The sequence below is a fragment of the Eptatretus burgeri genome, chromosome 3, assembly GCF_056783735.1.
Source record: "Eptatretus burgeri isolate ZD-2024b chromosome 3, Ebu_testis_v1, whole genome shotgun sequence".
In the NCBI taxonomy this organism is placed as follows: Eukaryota; Metazoa; Chordata; class Myxini; order Myxiniformes; family Myxinidae; genus Eptatretus; species Eptatretus burgeri.
In genome coordinates, this window is record NC_140963.1 from 107,752,474 (window position 1) to 107,770,402 (window position 17,929).

Sequence of the window (17,929 nt, forward strand, 5' to 3'; positions counted from 1 at the left end):
CTCACCTTGGTTGGCTCTGGGGTTCTGCTGACTCTGAGTGCGAGGTCGAACGGCGGGCGGACCTGCCTCCCTCTCCTGCTCGCAACTTGGCGCCAGAACTGGTTCCCTGGCGGCTGTGAGCGGACTTGGGCCAAGACCAGGAGGTCGACAGCACCACGGTTTCTCCTGCCCCCTGACGAGAGCAAGGCCAGCTCGTCCGACGCCGATCCAGGGACAGTTGCGTCCACACCACGGTCCAGCCTGACCACCAGAAATAGCTACGTTGTGTGTGTGTGTGTGTGTGTGTGTGTGTGTGTGTGTGTGTGTGTGTGTGTGTGTGTGTGTGTGTGTGTGTGTGTGTGCTTGGCACCTTAGAGGGATTAAAAAAAAATGACCGTTTTTACAGCCATTTTTCCCTGCTGTGCAGGGGTTTGGCTTTTTCTTGAGGCAATGTTTTATGGCCGGATGCCCTTCCTGACGCCAACCCTGGTCGCCTCTTACGACACACAGGGATATGGTACACCTATTTTAACCGGGGTATACACCGGCCCAGTGCACTGGTACTCATTTCGCCGACCTCGGAAGGATGACAGGCTGAGTCAACCCCCTGGTGTTAATTCAGCAGCCAACGGGGCTTGAACTCAGGACCCTGGGATCCCAAGCCACCATCCTAACCACTAAGCCAACACCAGGCTTGCCTTAGAGGGATTGAGAACTGTATATTCATTGGAATTGTCTGCGTTTTTCCCCACGCCCGATCCCACACCATCCCGTCGAATCGCCCCGGATCCCTCTTCTTGCCGAGTCTTGTTATTTCTGGTAATAATAAAAACAAATAAACATCATCAACTCAGTGAAAAGTGACTCGTGCCACCTTCCTCGTCCCGTTTGCGGTAGAGCGATTAGAACCGCCATGTTTGGGTTATAAATAAATAAACCGCCTCCATCGTTTCGGCTCATTCTACGTTGGCGGGACTGTTCAAGTCCCGTGGACGTCACAATATATATATATATATATATATATATATATATATATATATATATATATATATATATATATATATATATATATATATATATATATATATATATATATATATATATATATATATATATATATATAAATATCGGGCGTATAAAAAATGATGCGATATTGAAAAGGAACATTGATTATATTGATTTCCTTTAATCAGTGTACAGTGTACACCTCACAAAAATAATTTAATAGAATGCTAAAACCAAATGGAACCATCGACAATAGTCAGGAGATGCTGGCCGAGTGGTTTAAGGCAGTTATTGTAGGGACCACTGATCTATATATAATGATATCAAGATTAGTGGGTTATATATAGATCAGACAGTAACTCAATGACACAGGTGCAAGGACCAAGCAAGGATATCCTTTTCATAATGTCATTATTAATGTATGGAATGGTCTTCCTGTGAAGAGTGGTAGCAGGAGAGGCAGTAAGTAGTGATGTTGTACAAGTACCTATAATCACTGGGGTATAAGGATATAGGCAGAAACGGAATTTAATTCTGCAATGCCGGCGGTGTGCATGTGATACTGTCCTGGGTATCTTGAGATAGTGGTTGAGTTGTGGGTGCTGTCAAGTGTCAAAATGTTGTCTTTGTTAATGCAACTCAGCTGACTTGCCTCCCCCCCCCCCCACCTACAAAAAAAAAGAATATTAAAATAACTACATGTAAATATCCCTTCATGTTGTGAGTGTTGATATCCTTTCCATCTGTGATGTACCTGCTCGTCCCTGCTTTTGTTCTGCCTGTTTAACTCACCCCTTCCCACTGAGTGCTGTCTGGTTGGATTGGGGTTGTGGTGTGAGGTGGCCTTGGTGTCGTGGAGGGCGATTGTGTTCGTAAATTTGGCAATTGGGTTTGGGGTTATAGATGTTGCACAGGCATGATGGGCCAAATTGGCTTCCTCCTGTGTTGAGATTTCCTTGTCATGCAAACTGTACAAAATAGCTTTTATTTTCAAAAGAAAACATGAAAATCGCATCAAACAGTAACGAATTGTGAAGGGAATGAAAATCAACCATGTTCAAAAGAAGAATGAAAGATTGTTGAACACATCACAGGTGCAACATTTGCGTTTACATTAAACTTTAAAAATGATGATGCAAAACAGGAACATACAGTCTTTGTCAGCCAGTCTTCCATCATGGTGTGGAGGACACGAGGGTTATTCAATCAGATGAACAGTGTGGCCACTACCACGGTAACAAAGATGAAGTAGAGAACAACAATCACAACGTTGAACACAAAGGTGATGTGGAAAGTAGTTTATCATAAGGCCGATACCTCTCCTCGATTAATCGCCTCACGTCTGTGCCCTGAATGGTGCAGACGAGGACAAATTCGCTTACATCTTAACAACCGCGGTTACAATGATCATAAGTGATGCAAAATGTCCAAATCTGAGGTTGCCAAAGTCTACAAAGCTTTAACCCAAAGCAAGAAACAAATTAGCCAATTTAAGTTTGAGAAAGTCACATCACAATGATTTTTTTTAATGTATCTTGCTCCATAGACCAGGATAGATAACAAAAAAAACAAGGTGACATCAAAATAAAAACTGAGAAAGGCAAACATACAGCTAATCCCAAAATATGATATAAATACACCGATTTTGAACACACATATGTGCTGGATACTTGGCTATTATGGGGAAAAAAGTTCGACAAAACAATAAAAGTATTTGATGAATTGCTGCCAGCACCTTTGTTTAGATAAAGGCAATAATACGAATGCCATTTTCATAATCGTAACCTGTACCCTGCAAAATAGAATGAACATCGCTGATTGTAAACAAATTATTTTTACAGTCTTATATAAACATCACTCTTGCCTTTAATCGAAGCTGTCTATCCTGGGTTTGAATATCGGCCCAGATATAAACTGTCAGCGCAGTGTTTTAAAGGTAGGGAGATTCATCAATGTTTGTGCCATCCCATCTGCTGGCAATTTTTTCTTGCCACCTATTCAACTCATCCACAACTTTTTGACATTGCAGTGATATATTTAGTTTTTGGCCTTATCTATCAATTTTAGAAATTAGGCCTGTGTTGAGCTTAAAATTAATTGGCAGTTGAACTCAGTGACCTGACATGAAAATGGTCTTCAAATTTCAATTGAGAATTTTCGAAAATTTGGCCCAAATTGGCTTTTTGACCTTTTGACCTAGGTTTACCTCAAAATTAAGAGGTGGTTGAATTCAGTGAGCTGAGATGCAAATGTTCTTCAAATTTCAAGTTAAATGGATTAAAATTGAGGATTTTAGAAATTTGGCCTATGTTGACCTCTTGGTCGATGTTGACCGCAAAAAAAAAAAATAATAGGTGATTGACTTCAATGACCTGTAATGTAAATGCTGCTCAAATTTCAAGTCAATCAGATGAAAATTGAGGATTTTAGAAATTTAGTCGATGTTGACCTTTTGGTCTTTTGGTTGGTGTATGTTACAGATCCCAGTGTCCTTCACAAAGGGTAGGCTGGCAGGCACCGGCACCCTTGCCAAATTCCAATTTCCTGCCCTGACTTGGTGACCAGACCAGGTTTGCTCTGGCATGGTTTGTTTGTTCATTCGTATGCAACACAAGGCTACGGGACAGCATCATTGGCTGAGGCGCAGCTGTGCCGATGATGCAATGACCTCTGCTGGTTCAGGTAGGAATTTCTAATTTGGCCATGGTGTTGGTGATAGCTCGCCTACTCTTCACGAAGGCCACCATGAGAAATTTAATGTCCACCAACGAATGCTGGCAGATGTGACACCCATTTAATGTCCGTCCAAAGGAGGGCACACACATTGATGAATCACCCTGCCTGTGAAACACCGGGATGGGATTCAAACCCAGGCTAGGCAACTTTGAGGCAAGTGTGCCTACCTATAGGGCATGGTATATGATGACGACATAAACACAATCAAATGGACTGTATATTTTTATGAAAATAAGAATTTCTGTATTTTATGGTGACACTTTTGTTTGATTGATTGGACTGATTGATGATGTAATCATTGTTGTTATGATAACAGACCTTTGGAAGATGTATAAGCAGAGGCAAGCAAGAGCAAGCCTCGATAAGCTTGGACTTGGAGGCCATGGGCAGCTGGGTGAATGGCCCTTGATGGTCGAGGGGTGAGCACAGAATGTTCAGCATAAAATGACGACACCAGACACGGTGGGGACGTCAACAGACAGAAGACACAGATCAAGGAGAGACACTGGTGAAGTCTCTTCCTTGGGAACACATCTCATTGTTTCCTCCTTTGGGATATTCTATTTGTATTTATGCAAGGCTTGTGTGCTCTTATCAGGCCATTAATCACGCTGGTGATCTCCATCAGGAATGTGCAGCTGTTCCCTGCATGATGCTGACATGGTAGATCTAAACCGGTATGTTTTGCACATAGACACCAACCAAAGTACCGTTTCTCAGCACCATTGTGCTGCACCTATCTTATCATGTCATTTTATAGTACTGCTTCATCCTCTACTTGTTGCAGATTAGTTGCAGAGGCCTCAACTGCACTGTGAATTCTCCAATTGAATGCTTCTTTGCAAATTAGTTGCAACTACATCTACTGCTCACTATACCATGAAGTCAATGATCACGTGCCTGACATCAACTCAAAGCACATGCACACTGTGACTGCTGTTCTGGTTCTGAGGTCAGAGATTGTGAAATTATTATTTTACCTCCATGCTTGAGGGTAGGTTTAAGGTAAATTGTAAATAAAGGTAAATCGTTTGAAAATTTGGGAAAATCTGAAATCGAGTTGGTTTTCTATCACTTACATTGTTGCAAGAGTATTTGGTGAAACGGTCTGTTTACTGCAACTGCCGGGAATCTGTGCAGCTACCTGCCCTGTGGGTTGAGCAGGTGACAGAACACCAATTGATTGTAAACAAAATTTATTTCAGTAATCTGTGATATAAACACATTCAAATGGATAACATGTATTTGTACCAAGGACAGCAAATCCTTTGACATCATACATTGCTTGAGCCTATGAAGGTATCAAATCAATAATATTCTGAATGAAAAGCCAAAACAGATTTTGCCAAATGTGGAATAGATTTTGTTGCAGCTTGTGCATTACTTGGCAAAGGTCAGCTTTTACAGAGCTCCTGATTCACATCTTTCAGGCAGAGAAATAAGAGTGTTTCTTGGATACAAGCAAGACATTTTGCAGTACAGGACATTTACTGCAAGAAGATGGTGCCACATGCCATATGCCCAGAACCACCTCCACCTGGGAGAGATGGAATGGGCTGCAGCTTCTTATCTGAGCACCCTTACAGTTCTGGCATGCAATCACTGCAATGCCATTTTACATGTCCATGAACATAAATCATCAGATATGGAAAAGCCAACCTCAACCAAGTAAGACACAAATGCTGCATTAAAATGTACCCCACATTAACGAAATCTGGATCAGGATGTCATTCAGAGTATTTTATTGACAAGTAGGTTACCCAAATAAATTTCAATGTAATGTCAAATATAACTTCAACTATATTATGTATAGTTATTTTATTAAATCATCCCACTCTTCTCCCCGAGTCCTCAACTCTCCCCACCCCCCCCCCCCACCCCAAGTCCTCAAACCCCTTGCAACCCAAATTACTCAACCCCTCTCCCAACCCCAACACCTCAAGCCACCCTCCCCACCCCAAAGCTTCAATCACCTCCAACCCCCACCACAACTCTGTCCTCCCCAATCCCTTTCTTCCTGTTCTTCAAAGCTCGAAGGCACTCTCACCTCATTACATATTATTTCTTCATGACCTCATTAAGATGGTCGAATATCTATCTCTCTTTCCCTTCTCCTATCCACCTTAATATTTTGCCATAACCAACTTCACCTACTCCAACACCTCTTCACAACATGCTTTCCCAACTTCCCAACCTCTCCTTTCACCCTATTCACAATATTTGTAGCAGCAAAACATGTCTCTTGACAAGAATTATCCAAACTACTTAAGGTCTATTTTAGGTCTCTTAGGTCTATGTTCTATTCACCCTCTCATTTGCTCAAGGTCATCTGCCATCGACTTGGAAATCAGCAAACATTACTGCCATGCACAAAAAGGTGCTAAAACAGATCCCTGCAACTGCAGACCAATCAGCCTTCTCCCAATCATCAGCAAGGTTATGGAATCCATCATCACTTCAGACATTAAATTCTTCCCCTTCTCCAATGGCTTGATTTCCGATCATCAATTTGGCTTCAGACCAGGTCACTCTACCCTGGATATGCTGCTTCTGCTCTCCTAATAACGGATGGAGGTCCTCAATGCCAGACATGAAATCAGAGCCATATCCCAAGACATATCACGTGCTTTTGACACGGTCTGGCACCCTGCCCTACTCACCAAACTCTCTTCCTATTGTATCCAAGGCCAACTCCACTCATGGCTCGCAGACCACCTCTCCTGTCGCAGTCAACGTGTGGCCCTAAATGGAGTTCTTTCATTCCCTCTTCCTGTCCAGGCTAGAGTTCCTCAAAGCATTGTTCTGGGCCCTGTTCTTTTTCTGATTTTCATCAATGATCACCAACTCTGGAAAATCCTCTTTATCTCTTTGCTCATGACTCCACCCTCTGCCGTACCTCAAGACTGGCAAGTAGCAGCTTCTTCGCTCTCTGCAGATCTGGGTAAATCACAAACTGGTCCAACACGTGGAACATGTCTTTCAATCCTGACAAATCTCACATTCTCACTATGTCTCTCAAAAAGGACAGTTTGGAACCCCCCCCACCCCCCAATCCACTTTCTCAACAATCCTCTGGAAGAAGTCCTTTCTTTCAAGCTTCTGAGTCTCACTATCTGTCATGATCTTTCCTGGGAAAGCCACATTTCTAAACTGGCCTCCAAAGCCAGTCGCCGACTGGGCATCCTTCATCGTACAAATTCCTTCCTTGACACACCTGAGCTCCTGACCACTTACATAGCTTTCGTCTGCAGCCTCATGGAGTACTGCTCTCTCCTTTGGGCTGGTGCTCCTGCCTCTCACCTTTCTCAGCTTCACGCTGTGGAAACCAAGGCATTTAGGATCATTGGTATATCCCACGATGAGGCTGAGGGTTTGGGTCTCTCATTCTCTCACCGCAGGCAGGTCGGTGGTCTTTCTGTTTTCTACCGTCTCCTCTCCGGCCTGCCGCCCCTGCTCTGTCTGAGATATGTCCCCCACCCATATTTCTGCAGGGTGCTCCAGGTCCACCAGCAATCCCTTTCTGGTAAAACTACCAAAATCACGAATCACTGCTCACCTTCACTTTTTCATTCCTCTTTTGTCTCGCCTTTGCAATAAACTCCCTCACTGTTCAATCCCATTCTTCCCTCCAGGCCTTCAAAACAGCTGTTCACCACCACCTATCATCTCCCATCCAAATCCTAGATCTTTTCTACCCCTGATAATCCATCCCAAACACACCTCCTTCAAATTCCCTGCTTTCCTTCCTGAAAGTCCCTGGATGTCCATCTTGCAGACCCCATGTTCCACGCTCCATCCCTCTCCCTTCCATAGATCTCCTAATGTCGCTGTTCCCCACTGCTTTGTCATTCACACTCCCACCCCTCGTCTCATGCCCCCCCCCCACCTCGATGTGCGTTGTGTGTTAGCTCTCATACGAGCCTCGACAAGGTATACAAGAAAAAAAGAAAAAGAAAAAGGTCCCTCTTCCCAATATCACGAGATATGTCCCATGGACACTCTGTGGAATTGGTACTCAAGAGATTGCGAGCGGCCTAATTGTGTTACTAAACGATCCAAAATTAATTATATTCTTGGTGATGCATATACACAGGTAACAACCACAAATCAGGCAACCTTGGGACCGAAGGATTGCCGGTTTTCAGGATAAAAGACCAAGAATAGAAGGATTTTTGGACCATTTTTGAAAATAAAACAAATATGCATACACTGTAATAATTTATTGGATTATACACACTATGATAGTAATTGATCCTGCAAACAAGATGTTGAGGGGAACACAGTCAGCCAATGAGAAGGATGGCACAACAGTCACTCGCAGTCGCATTGTAATTTTTTTATTTTTAGTTTCAGCTTGAAAAATTGGCGGTTTTCAGGTAAAACCAGATTTGTGGTTAGTTATACAGTGCCAATAGAATGTGTACACCCCCTTTCAAAATTTTCACCTTTTGTTGCCTTACAGCCTGGAATGAAATTACATTAAATCAGACTTTTCTCACCTTTATTTACACATCGTAACCCACAACTTCCAAATGAAGAACAAATTCCACAAATTTCACAAAATTAACGAAAAATACAAAACTAGAATATCTTGATTGGATAAGTGTCCACCCCCCTGAGTTAATACTTGGTGGAAGCACCTGTGACAGCAATTACAGCTACGAGTCTGTTGGGATAGGTCTCAACCAATGTTGCACACCTTGATTGGGCAATATTTTCCCACTTCTCTGCACAAAACTGTTCAAGCTCAATAAAGTTGTGTGGGGAGCATTGATGGACAGCAATCTGCAAGTCATGCCACAGATTTTTGGTCAGGGCTCTGACTGGGCCACTCAAGGACATTTATCTTTTTGTTCCTTAGCCACTCTAGTGCAGCTTTGGCTGTGTGCTTTGGGTCGTTGTCATGCTGAAAGGTGAGCTTCTGTCCTAATTTCAGCTTTCTTGCAGAGGGCAGCAAGTTTTCCTTGAGGATTTTTCTGTATTTTGCTCCATCCATTTTCCCTTCTATCCTGACAAGTGCACAGTCTGTACTGATGAGAAACATTCCCATAACATGATGCTACCACCACCATGCTTCACAGTAGGGATGGTATTATTTGGGTGATGTGCTGTGTAGGTTTGCGCCAAATGTAACATTTTGCATTTCGGCCAAAAAAGTTCCATCTTGGTTTTGTCATACCTAAAAACTTTACGTCACATGGCTTCAGAATCTCTGGAGTGGTTTTTGGCATACCTCAAATGGGACTCAAGGTGGGCTTTTTGAGTAATCACTTCCTTCTTGCCACACTACCGTACAGGCCAGACTTGTGGAATGCTTGGGATATTGTTGTCACATGCACACAGTGACCAGTCTTTGCCATAAAGGCCTGTAGCTCTTTCAAAGTTGCCATTGGCCTCTTGGCGATCTCTCTGATCAGTCTCCTTGCTTGGTCATCCAGTTTGGAGGGACAGGCTGATCTCGGCAGGGTCTTGGTGGTACCATATGCCTTCCACTTCTTAATGATTTTCTTCACTCCAGGGGATATTCTAGGCCTTTGAAACATTTTTTATACACATCCCCTGATCTGTGCCTTTTCACAGCTTTATCCCAGAGGCCTTTTGAAAGCTCCTTGATTCTCCTGGTTGAGTCTTTGCTGTGAAATGCACTACCCGGCAGAGGAAACCTACAGGAACAGCTGATTTTATTCTGAAATAATCAGAATCACTGCAATTTAACAAAGGTGGAGGCCAATTAACTTGGTGTGCGATTTTGAAAGCAATTGGTTGCCCCTGAGATAATTTATAATTGCTATTATAAGGAGGTGGACACTTATCCAACCAAGATATTCTAGTTTTGAATTTTTAATTAATTTTCTGAAATTTGTTTTTCACTTGGAAGTTGTGGGTTATGATGTGTAAATAAGGGTGGAAAAGGGGAAAAAAAGTGTGATTTAATGCAATTTAATTCCAGGCCATGAAGCAACAAAAGGTGTAAATTTTGAAAGGGGGTATACACTTTCTATCGGCACTGTATATACACCCAGACCCCGACATTTGCGGGTTTCACGTATTCACGGTTGATAATTCGTGACATGCTCCTACATTCGCGGGAAATTGCCCCGCGTATTCGCGTTTTTTTTTTTTTTTTCTTTCCATGAGCCGCAAGCATAACAGTTCTAAAAATATCTTCCATGAGCCATACACAAAGCAACTGGATGTACATATGCAAAAAACATATCTTCCACGAGCAGTGAATATGACCTGCTTCCTGTATGTATATTGTGGCATCACAGGATAAGCAGTTTCGCGGGACGTCTCACCATGTGCGCTTTAAACATACGGTATTGTACCGTCCTGTATTGTAGCTTCAAGGCAGTCGCTTCAAGGCATTAACATAGTTTCGCGGTACGTCTCACCAGAGTAACACGTCATTCCCCGTGAGTTATTTCCAGAATGAAAACACTAACAGCATCTATTAATGTATCCAGTAATTACCAGGTCACCACATACAGACATTACACAATGGAAACATTGAGCGCATCTTTGTGTAAATAATCTTGCTACAAACAGCACCATCTGAGCTGTTACATATTTTAAAACGCTCAGCATAATCTGCCTGTCGATAGGAAAGACGTCATGTCCTGCGAGTTAAAGAATGGAAACGAATGGAAACGTTCAGCATATCAGTGTCATTAGCAGCAAGCTACATATGGACGAATTACACAATGACACCCACTCACCACATCTATCATACTTTATCCCCCTTGTCTCCATTGTAACAATGACAAAACACTCACGGATTTTCGTCTATTTCACAGCATTTTCCTTCATTTTCATGAGATTTCCCCATTTCCCATTGAAACGATACCCCCACATTCACGGTTTCAACATTTGTGGTGTTTTCTCGGAACGTATCCCCCACGGATGTCGGGATGGCAGAGGGGACAGAGAGCTGGAGGGGAGGAGGTTTGAGCAGTGAAAGTCCCAGTGGTGTCCATCTTGTTTACTCTGTGTACCCCAGCCCATCTCTCTCCCTTCCACAGATCTCCTCATGTCTCTGTTCCCCCATTGTTTTTCCTTCCCTCTCCTGTCCCTCGTCTTCTGCTCCCCTTGTTGTATTTTCTGTGTTAGCTCTCATACGAGCCTCGACAGTGTATACAAAAAACAAATGAATAAATAAAGGCACATTTTTACATTACACAGCATGTCCATGGGTCCCAACTATTATGTTGTCAAAAGACATTCCAAGCAATCTCCAAAAATATCCCACACTCTATCGAGACCAAATTCCCTTACAACAGCCCATTGGAACCTGATTATTTGCACGCGCACATGCACGCACACACACGTATATGCACGCACATACACCTTTCAATTCACAATTTCATGAGATTCCATCATCACGCGATATGTGACAGAGGGACAGACAGACAGACAGACAGACAGACTGACTGACGAGAGTATCATGGAGTACTATAGTACTCCATATGTAAGGATGGCACAGGGAGAAAAAAAATTAGAATAGAGATGTGACGCCTTCACATGGGTTCAAACAATGCATGATGCCAGATGACATACTATCAGAAACCAACATATGCAAGTCCACTTGATTGTGTTTGTATGACAGGTTGTTAAAATGAAGTTTTTTTTATATATATATACAATCGGGGATCTTCATTTTATTATGGCAAGGCACTGTGATTATGAAAGATTATATAACAAATTACTTAAGCATCATATATACTGTAAATAAATAACTTTATCCTCTGCATCCCTTCTCTGGCATTGTACGCACCATCTTTACGAGATGCTCGAGGAAAGACATTATGTCGAGCAATTGCTTGTCTTCCTGATCAACAAACCAGCTCTCAACAGGGATTCCATTTGACAGCTGAAGTGGGGAAGAGACGGGGGTGGGAAGGGAATAACTCAAAATTCATTGCAAAACTAAAATTAATCAGCCTGCAAGATGCAGAATACACGATTATGGGTTCTCTCCTTATCTAGAGCAGGAAAAAGAAAGGAATGGCAGAATATGCTGCCAAACAAAGTAACCTTCAATCCCTGCCTTTCAGCAAAATGTATGGACTTTGATAAAACAGGCAATAGTGTTATACAGGATTTAAACACCAGCTGCAAAAGCCATTTATTAATTCTACAAGTTAATTTAATTTTATAGGCATTTAATTTGGTTCTGAATTAATTCATCTTTCATCTCTTCTACAATGTATTTTTTATGCTAAGGAAAACAGTTACCAAAGCAACTGGATGTTTTAATTGATTAAAATTTACACTACAATCCACAATCATGCTCCCTTTTCACCACAGTCCAATTTCCCACTCTTGGCCCTGATACCCTGGCCAAGTCCCTAATCTCAGCCTTGATAACCTGGCCAATTTCTTAATCTTGGTCCTAATCGATTCCCAATCTTGGCCCGAATGTCCAAGCCAATTTCCTAATGTCAGCCTTGATCAGTTTCCAATCCTTAGCCTTGATGCCCTGGCCAATTTCCAAAACAAATGAAAGACTAAATACAGTATTGCATTGGAGTCATCAGGAACCCGAATAAGCAAAGAGCAAATCCAGAGTCATCAAGAGGAACGTGGATAGGATTCGGGTTTCAGATGCTAATCCTCTACCATTAAACCCATCCAGGTACAACCAAGTGAGCCTTACAAAATATATATATATATATATATATATATATATATATATATATATATATATATATATATATATATATATATATATATATATATATTGTGAGGATTCACTTCTCCCTTGATGGATAGATAAAGAAAGAGATAAATCAAGAGGAAAAGGATTTTTAAAAAAAGAGGACAATTAACAAAAAAGAAAAGAAAAAGCAATAATTAGAATGAATAAACAGAAATGTGAAAAAATAGAAAGAAGTGTTAAAGGAATCAAGATCAAAGTTATAGGGAAGCACTTGGAGAGATAGATTTCAACAGTTACTCTCCAATGCTCAAACACAGCAACAGTTATAAGCTACCTCATTTTAAAAGGAGATTAATATGGTTGGAGGACAAATATTTCAGCTCCCGTTTGTCTAATGTCAGCCCAAATGCCCGATCCAGGGACTTAGAAATTAGCCAGGGCATTACAGTAAAGAATCGCTCACTGTGCCACACCAATTTTTAATTCTGTGCCCCCTAAGGACGAGTCAAAATGCAAGGGTTTGGAGTCCTGCTTCGAGTCAGAACACCTTTTCGTGAAAAAAAATTTTTTGCTGTGTAAAACCTATACGACAAAAACTTGTAATCTGCAACCTTCAAAGGGCCGGTGAAGCTGATGGGCTGACCTGGTAAGCGAAGGAATGTGGCGAGTTATCAACAATGACAGTTTTGGAGAGGTCACGACCCAATACGCTGAGCTCCTTTACATAATTCCCCTGGACACAGAGACAGTGTTCACGGTACAGCCGGTGCCTGCAGGAAAGAAAAGTACATTTTGGGTCTTCTCTCAACATAGCACAGACCATAACCCATCGACTTTTACCACTTACCCTTTTCCTGCTCAGACTGGTCGAAGGTCAAGTCATTTCAGAGGTAACATGCCTATTCAGTCAATCACGACATGTAAAATTCAGTTCAATAGAGGCCCAAACCAATTAACCTCAATATAGGTGTTCATTGAAAATGCTACCTCATCTGAGTGATTTATCGTACTGACCTTACAAGCTTCTTCCTTGGATCTAGGATGTTCAGAAGCTTGTTCGCATAGGCCTTTGTAGATGCCGTGAACATAATAATCTGGAGAAGACAAAGCCCGAGGCATTGCATTCTCCACCATTGAAACCTTGGCTTTTGGAAATATTGTACATGAAACTGATTAAGGCCAAAATAAAAATAAAAATAAAGGCATCATATTGTTATGTGTGTGTGTGTGTGTGTGTGTGTGTGTGTGTGTGTGTGTGTGTGTGTGTGTGTGTGTGTGTGTGTGTGTTGGGGGGGGGGGGGAGTAAGATAGATATTACCATATAGCAGATAGGAATGTATAGCGTAGCATGGTCCGTGTACGAGTAGTTAGCCAATCTCAATGTAGTAAGTAGGGACACGTCAGCTTAAGGATCGTCTTGTTTGAATGTGCACGATACGGGGGTGGTGCGTAGTAATAATTAAGGATTATGGTAAAGGAATTGTGCGTAAACCCCTTTTAATGTCCCATCGGATAGAATCAGGTGGCTTGGGGCTCTGCCAGGCAAGAGAGGAAGAGAGGTGGAGCTGTAAACGCCTCCAGTGGCGGAGCGATGCCTGGGGAGAAGAGGGAAGAGCTAATTGTGCGGTAGGGTGCATCGGAAAGGTTTGTGGAGCTCGGTGGAAAACGCGTCTGAGGAGAAAGAGAACCGAGGAGAAAAATGGAGACCGAGAGAAGGATCTGGGGAAAAAGGTTCTGACATGAGCTCGGAGGAGAACATGAATTGTGAGGAGAGCTCGGAAGAGGTCGCCCTGCCTGCCTGTCTTTAATGCCTGCTGCTTCGTGTCCCAATTGCCTGCTTTCCTCGTTGCCTGCTCGTCCCACCTGTCCGTGGCTCCTTCGATGTACCCACTGGCCAGAAATCGGCCATCCGTTTTTTTTTGGTTTGTTTTCTTTTCCCATCTGTGATCAAGTCTGGTATGGAGTGGAGTCACCATAATTTATTTGGATTCGTATTGCCTTCATTGTATATAATTATTTATCACAGATTCCGTATCCTCCCTTCTTCCCCACCACGACACAACGGTGTATCCCTCTGCTGGTCAATCTTTCCTGTATTAAAGTTGGAGAATAAACCCGTTGGTTTTAAAAGAGCTAAGGTTCTCATGTTTCTCATCACGACCCACACACGCGTTGTTCACCATAATTCTGAACGTCTCCACAGGAGTTAAAACCATTGGGTACATCGCGCGATTTTAACATCCCGCTGTGACAAGCTCGACATTATTGAGCCGTTGGTACCACAGCATAATTTGTGCATGAAATAAATATATTTTTTAAATTAGGTAATGTTTAAATCCGAGATGAAACAAAACAAAACAAAAAACAAACACACAAAACAAAACAAACAAACAACAACAAAAAAAGAGCCAACTTAGAAGAACATCAAAAAGTTATTCCAAACCTTAAATCACTCTTCCCCAACACCTTCATTAAAAACATAGCAGAACAAATATCACATTACTCGCCATCATAATCAAATTTTAGTCTCTTCAACGTATTTACTTCATTGGTTTACCAGCTTCTTAATGAAGTCTTTCTCGTGATGCGACTGCAGTGGAATTGATGTGATTGCAATTTTGCCTCAGCTGATGTGAAAGGTTTATATTTTCTTTACAGGAGTGAGGCTCATGGAAGAGTCAGGTAGAACTGACAGCAGAACAAACATCAAGGCAATTAACAAACAAGAGAAAAGTATAGGAAGGAGGGAAAGAACACTGAAACCAGCAAGTATGACTAGTCCCAAGTGGGACAGACACTCGTCTCTCGATGGAGTGGTCGAGGTTGTGGTGAATGAGGTGATAAAGTTGATTTTCAGTTTATTCGGGGCCCATGGGAGGCTTGATTAGATGACTGTGTCCAAAGAGTGAAAACTACGAAGGATGAGCGAAGCCTAAATTGAAAAACGTTCCATTAATCCATACTAACCCTCATCCTCCAAACTCTCCAACTCTCTGCCGATGGCATCCAAGGCCAACTCACACATGGCTTCCTGACTTCCTCGACTCTTGTAGCCAAATTGTGGCACTCAATGGAATAATTTCATCTCCTCTCCCTGTCAAGGCTGGAGTGCCTCAAAGCAGTGTTTTGGGCCCAGTCCTATTCTGAATCTTCATCAATGATCTCTGACTCTGGAAAATCCTCTTTATCGATTTGCTGATGACTCCCTCTTCCACCATGACATCCCCCATCCTTCAGAAAGGCAGGCAGCAGCCTCTTCCCTCTCTTCAAATCTTGGAGAAAAAAAAAACACAAGCTGGTCAAACACTTGGAATATGTCTCAATCCTGACAAATCTCACTCAGAAAGTATAATCTGGCAAACCCTCCTATCTTAACCTGCAACCCTCACACTCAAAACTTCCCCCTAACCCCCCCCACCAAAAACTTCCCACCCCACCCCATAAAACCAACCACCACCCCCCTCCCCCAATACTGCACCATCCCAATGCCTCCTCCCTCCTATCTTTAACTATGGACTTCAAACATCCAATATCTCCGCTCGAACCTGACAGATCTCTCAATCCAGGCCACTGCCGATAAAGCAGACATCATTTATTTAACAGAATCCTTCCTCCCACAGGATGACCCAACACCTTAGTGTCTCTTCCTGGTTAGTCTCCTTCGATTTTATAGCCCTGAACCACAAACCCAGCGGCAGAGTTGCACTTTACATCAAAGACTCAATTTCCCACTGCCCTTGTACTGACCTTATTCCTCCCAACTCCAAGGAGTAACTGGCTGTGACTTCCCCTCCACTCCCACCTCTTGTTCATCTGTGTTATACCATCCTCCGAACAGTGACCACTCCATCGACTGTACATCTCTCTCAGACAAGATGACCAAACTTTTAACCACTCATCCCAACTCTCTCTTCTTCATATGTGGTGGCTTCAATTGTCACCATACAACTTGGTTGGGTGTTGGCACCTTTCTCACCAGCCAGCGCTTCAACAAAGGACTTCTATGACTCCATGAGACTGACTCATCTGTAGATGTTCCAACCTGGATTTCTCACAAATGGAAAAATCCTCCCTTCTGGACTCGGTAATGTCTAACTTTCCCGCAAATGTCTCCTGCTCTAATTGGTTCATCTGATTATATTGTTACGGTTCATCTCGCTTGTTACTCTCGCTTGGGCTGAACAAGCGCGCGTTCGCCTACTCGCCTAACCGGCTACTGGCTTTCCAAAGCAGAATCTTTGTGTAGTACCTTTTTGACCAGTCCGGACACGGAGTGGGCGGGCTTCCCTGTATGGCCAAAACCCCGCCCAGAAAGGGCAGCCCCATGGAAGCCCCGTCCAATCAGGGCGAACAGTGACGTCGGCTTCACCAAGGCCCCTCCCCGCTGAGAGAGATCTATAAATTACGACACCATTCGTTCAGAGTTGTCTGGTGAGCTGGAAAGTGAGTCATCTTGAGAGTGAGCTGGAAAGTGAGTCGTCTTGACTCACAGCGGAGCGTTGGAGTGAGACAGTCCGTCGGCTGATAGCGAAAGAAAGGAGGAAGGTCGTGGAGTGGTTGCGCTCTTTGGGGGTCGTTCGTTTCGAGTGTGAGAGAGCTGCGAAGACCTTGACCCGACCTTGACCGGGTCTCTCGTTGGGTCCTGTTTGCAGCCCTGATCCCCGCCTCGGACTCCGCTCTACTCAACCTGGGCTCCTTCGCAGACACGGTCTCCACGCGTGCGGCCGTGGACTGAGCCGCACGACCATTGACAGGTGCCGCACCATGGAACATCCCTTCCCTCCAACGTTCAGGAACCCAAAAGAACTGCGACCTCAGCTCACCTCCCTCTCTGGCTGCGGGGGTCCTTTGCCATACATCTGGGTTTATTTTCATCTGAGTGTGTGTCTGAGTGTGTGACGCCATCTTCAAGTAGAATTGCATAAGTGTTTTTATTTGATCGTTGTAAATCTTGCCTGTTTTATTCCTGCGTAAGTCTGCTCTGTGCCCTTCTTTTGTAAGTGGATTGTAAATAAATGATTGCAGAAATGTTCCCACTTCGTTTTTGTCTTTTCCTTCATTGGTCCAGCATGGTTCAGATCTGAGTTTAGCCAGGTCTTTATCCCTGATAATCTGCTCATTCTAGACGGTACATCCTTGGTAGTTCCGTTCGGCTGCATCCGATCTGGAGTTGGGAGTTGGTACTCTACCGTAGTTGGTAGCGTGATCCGGTTCGGGCAAGGCGTACCGAGGGCGTGGTTCCCCGGTAGTCAAAACAGCGTGGTTAATTAGGTAAATTGATTCTAGACAAAAAGACGCTACGCTACGCGGGGGCGGTATTGGCGTCCACGGTCGGTTAAGCAACCCGCCGTGTCACGGATTTATTCGTGAGCGACGGCCTACAATTCCGGAAGTCTGGTGGGAGACGACGTAACTTCCCCCACCTAGTTGTCGTTCTCGCCACTGGACCCCGGCCCGCAACATCCAGGGTTTAAAAAATTTGGAGTTTAAAAAAAAAAAGTTTTGACCACTGTGACCCTAAGTCCCCACACCTTGGGGCGTGAACCGGAG

The 17,929-nt window shown here is 43.3% G+C and overlaps 1 protein-coding gene across 8 annotated transcripts in view; it reads right to left on the minus strand.

Annotated features, from left to right (window-relative positions):
• Positions 1 to 17,929, minus strand: part of LOC147030657 (CTD small phosphatase-like protein 3) — a 126,320-nt gene that overhangs the window by 10,785 nt on the left and 97,606 nt on the right. For 6 of the 8 annotated variants that reach the window (XM_085874898.1, XM_085874897.1, XM_085874894.1 and 3 more), the window contains 4 exons: positions 13,394 to 13,473; positions 13,023 to 13,149; positions 11,495 to 11,590; positions 2,137 to 2,333 (listed from right to left, as the gene is read on the minus strand). In XM_085874898.1, coding sequence (XP_085731024.1) covers positions 2,247 to 2,333; positions 11,495 to 11,590; positions 13,023 to 13,149; positions 13,394 to 13,473 — 390 coding nt within the window. In that variant the 3' untranslated portion in view covers positions 2,137 to 2,246. The other 2 variants (XM_085874899.1, XM_085874900.1) reach the window with 2 other exon arrangements.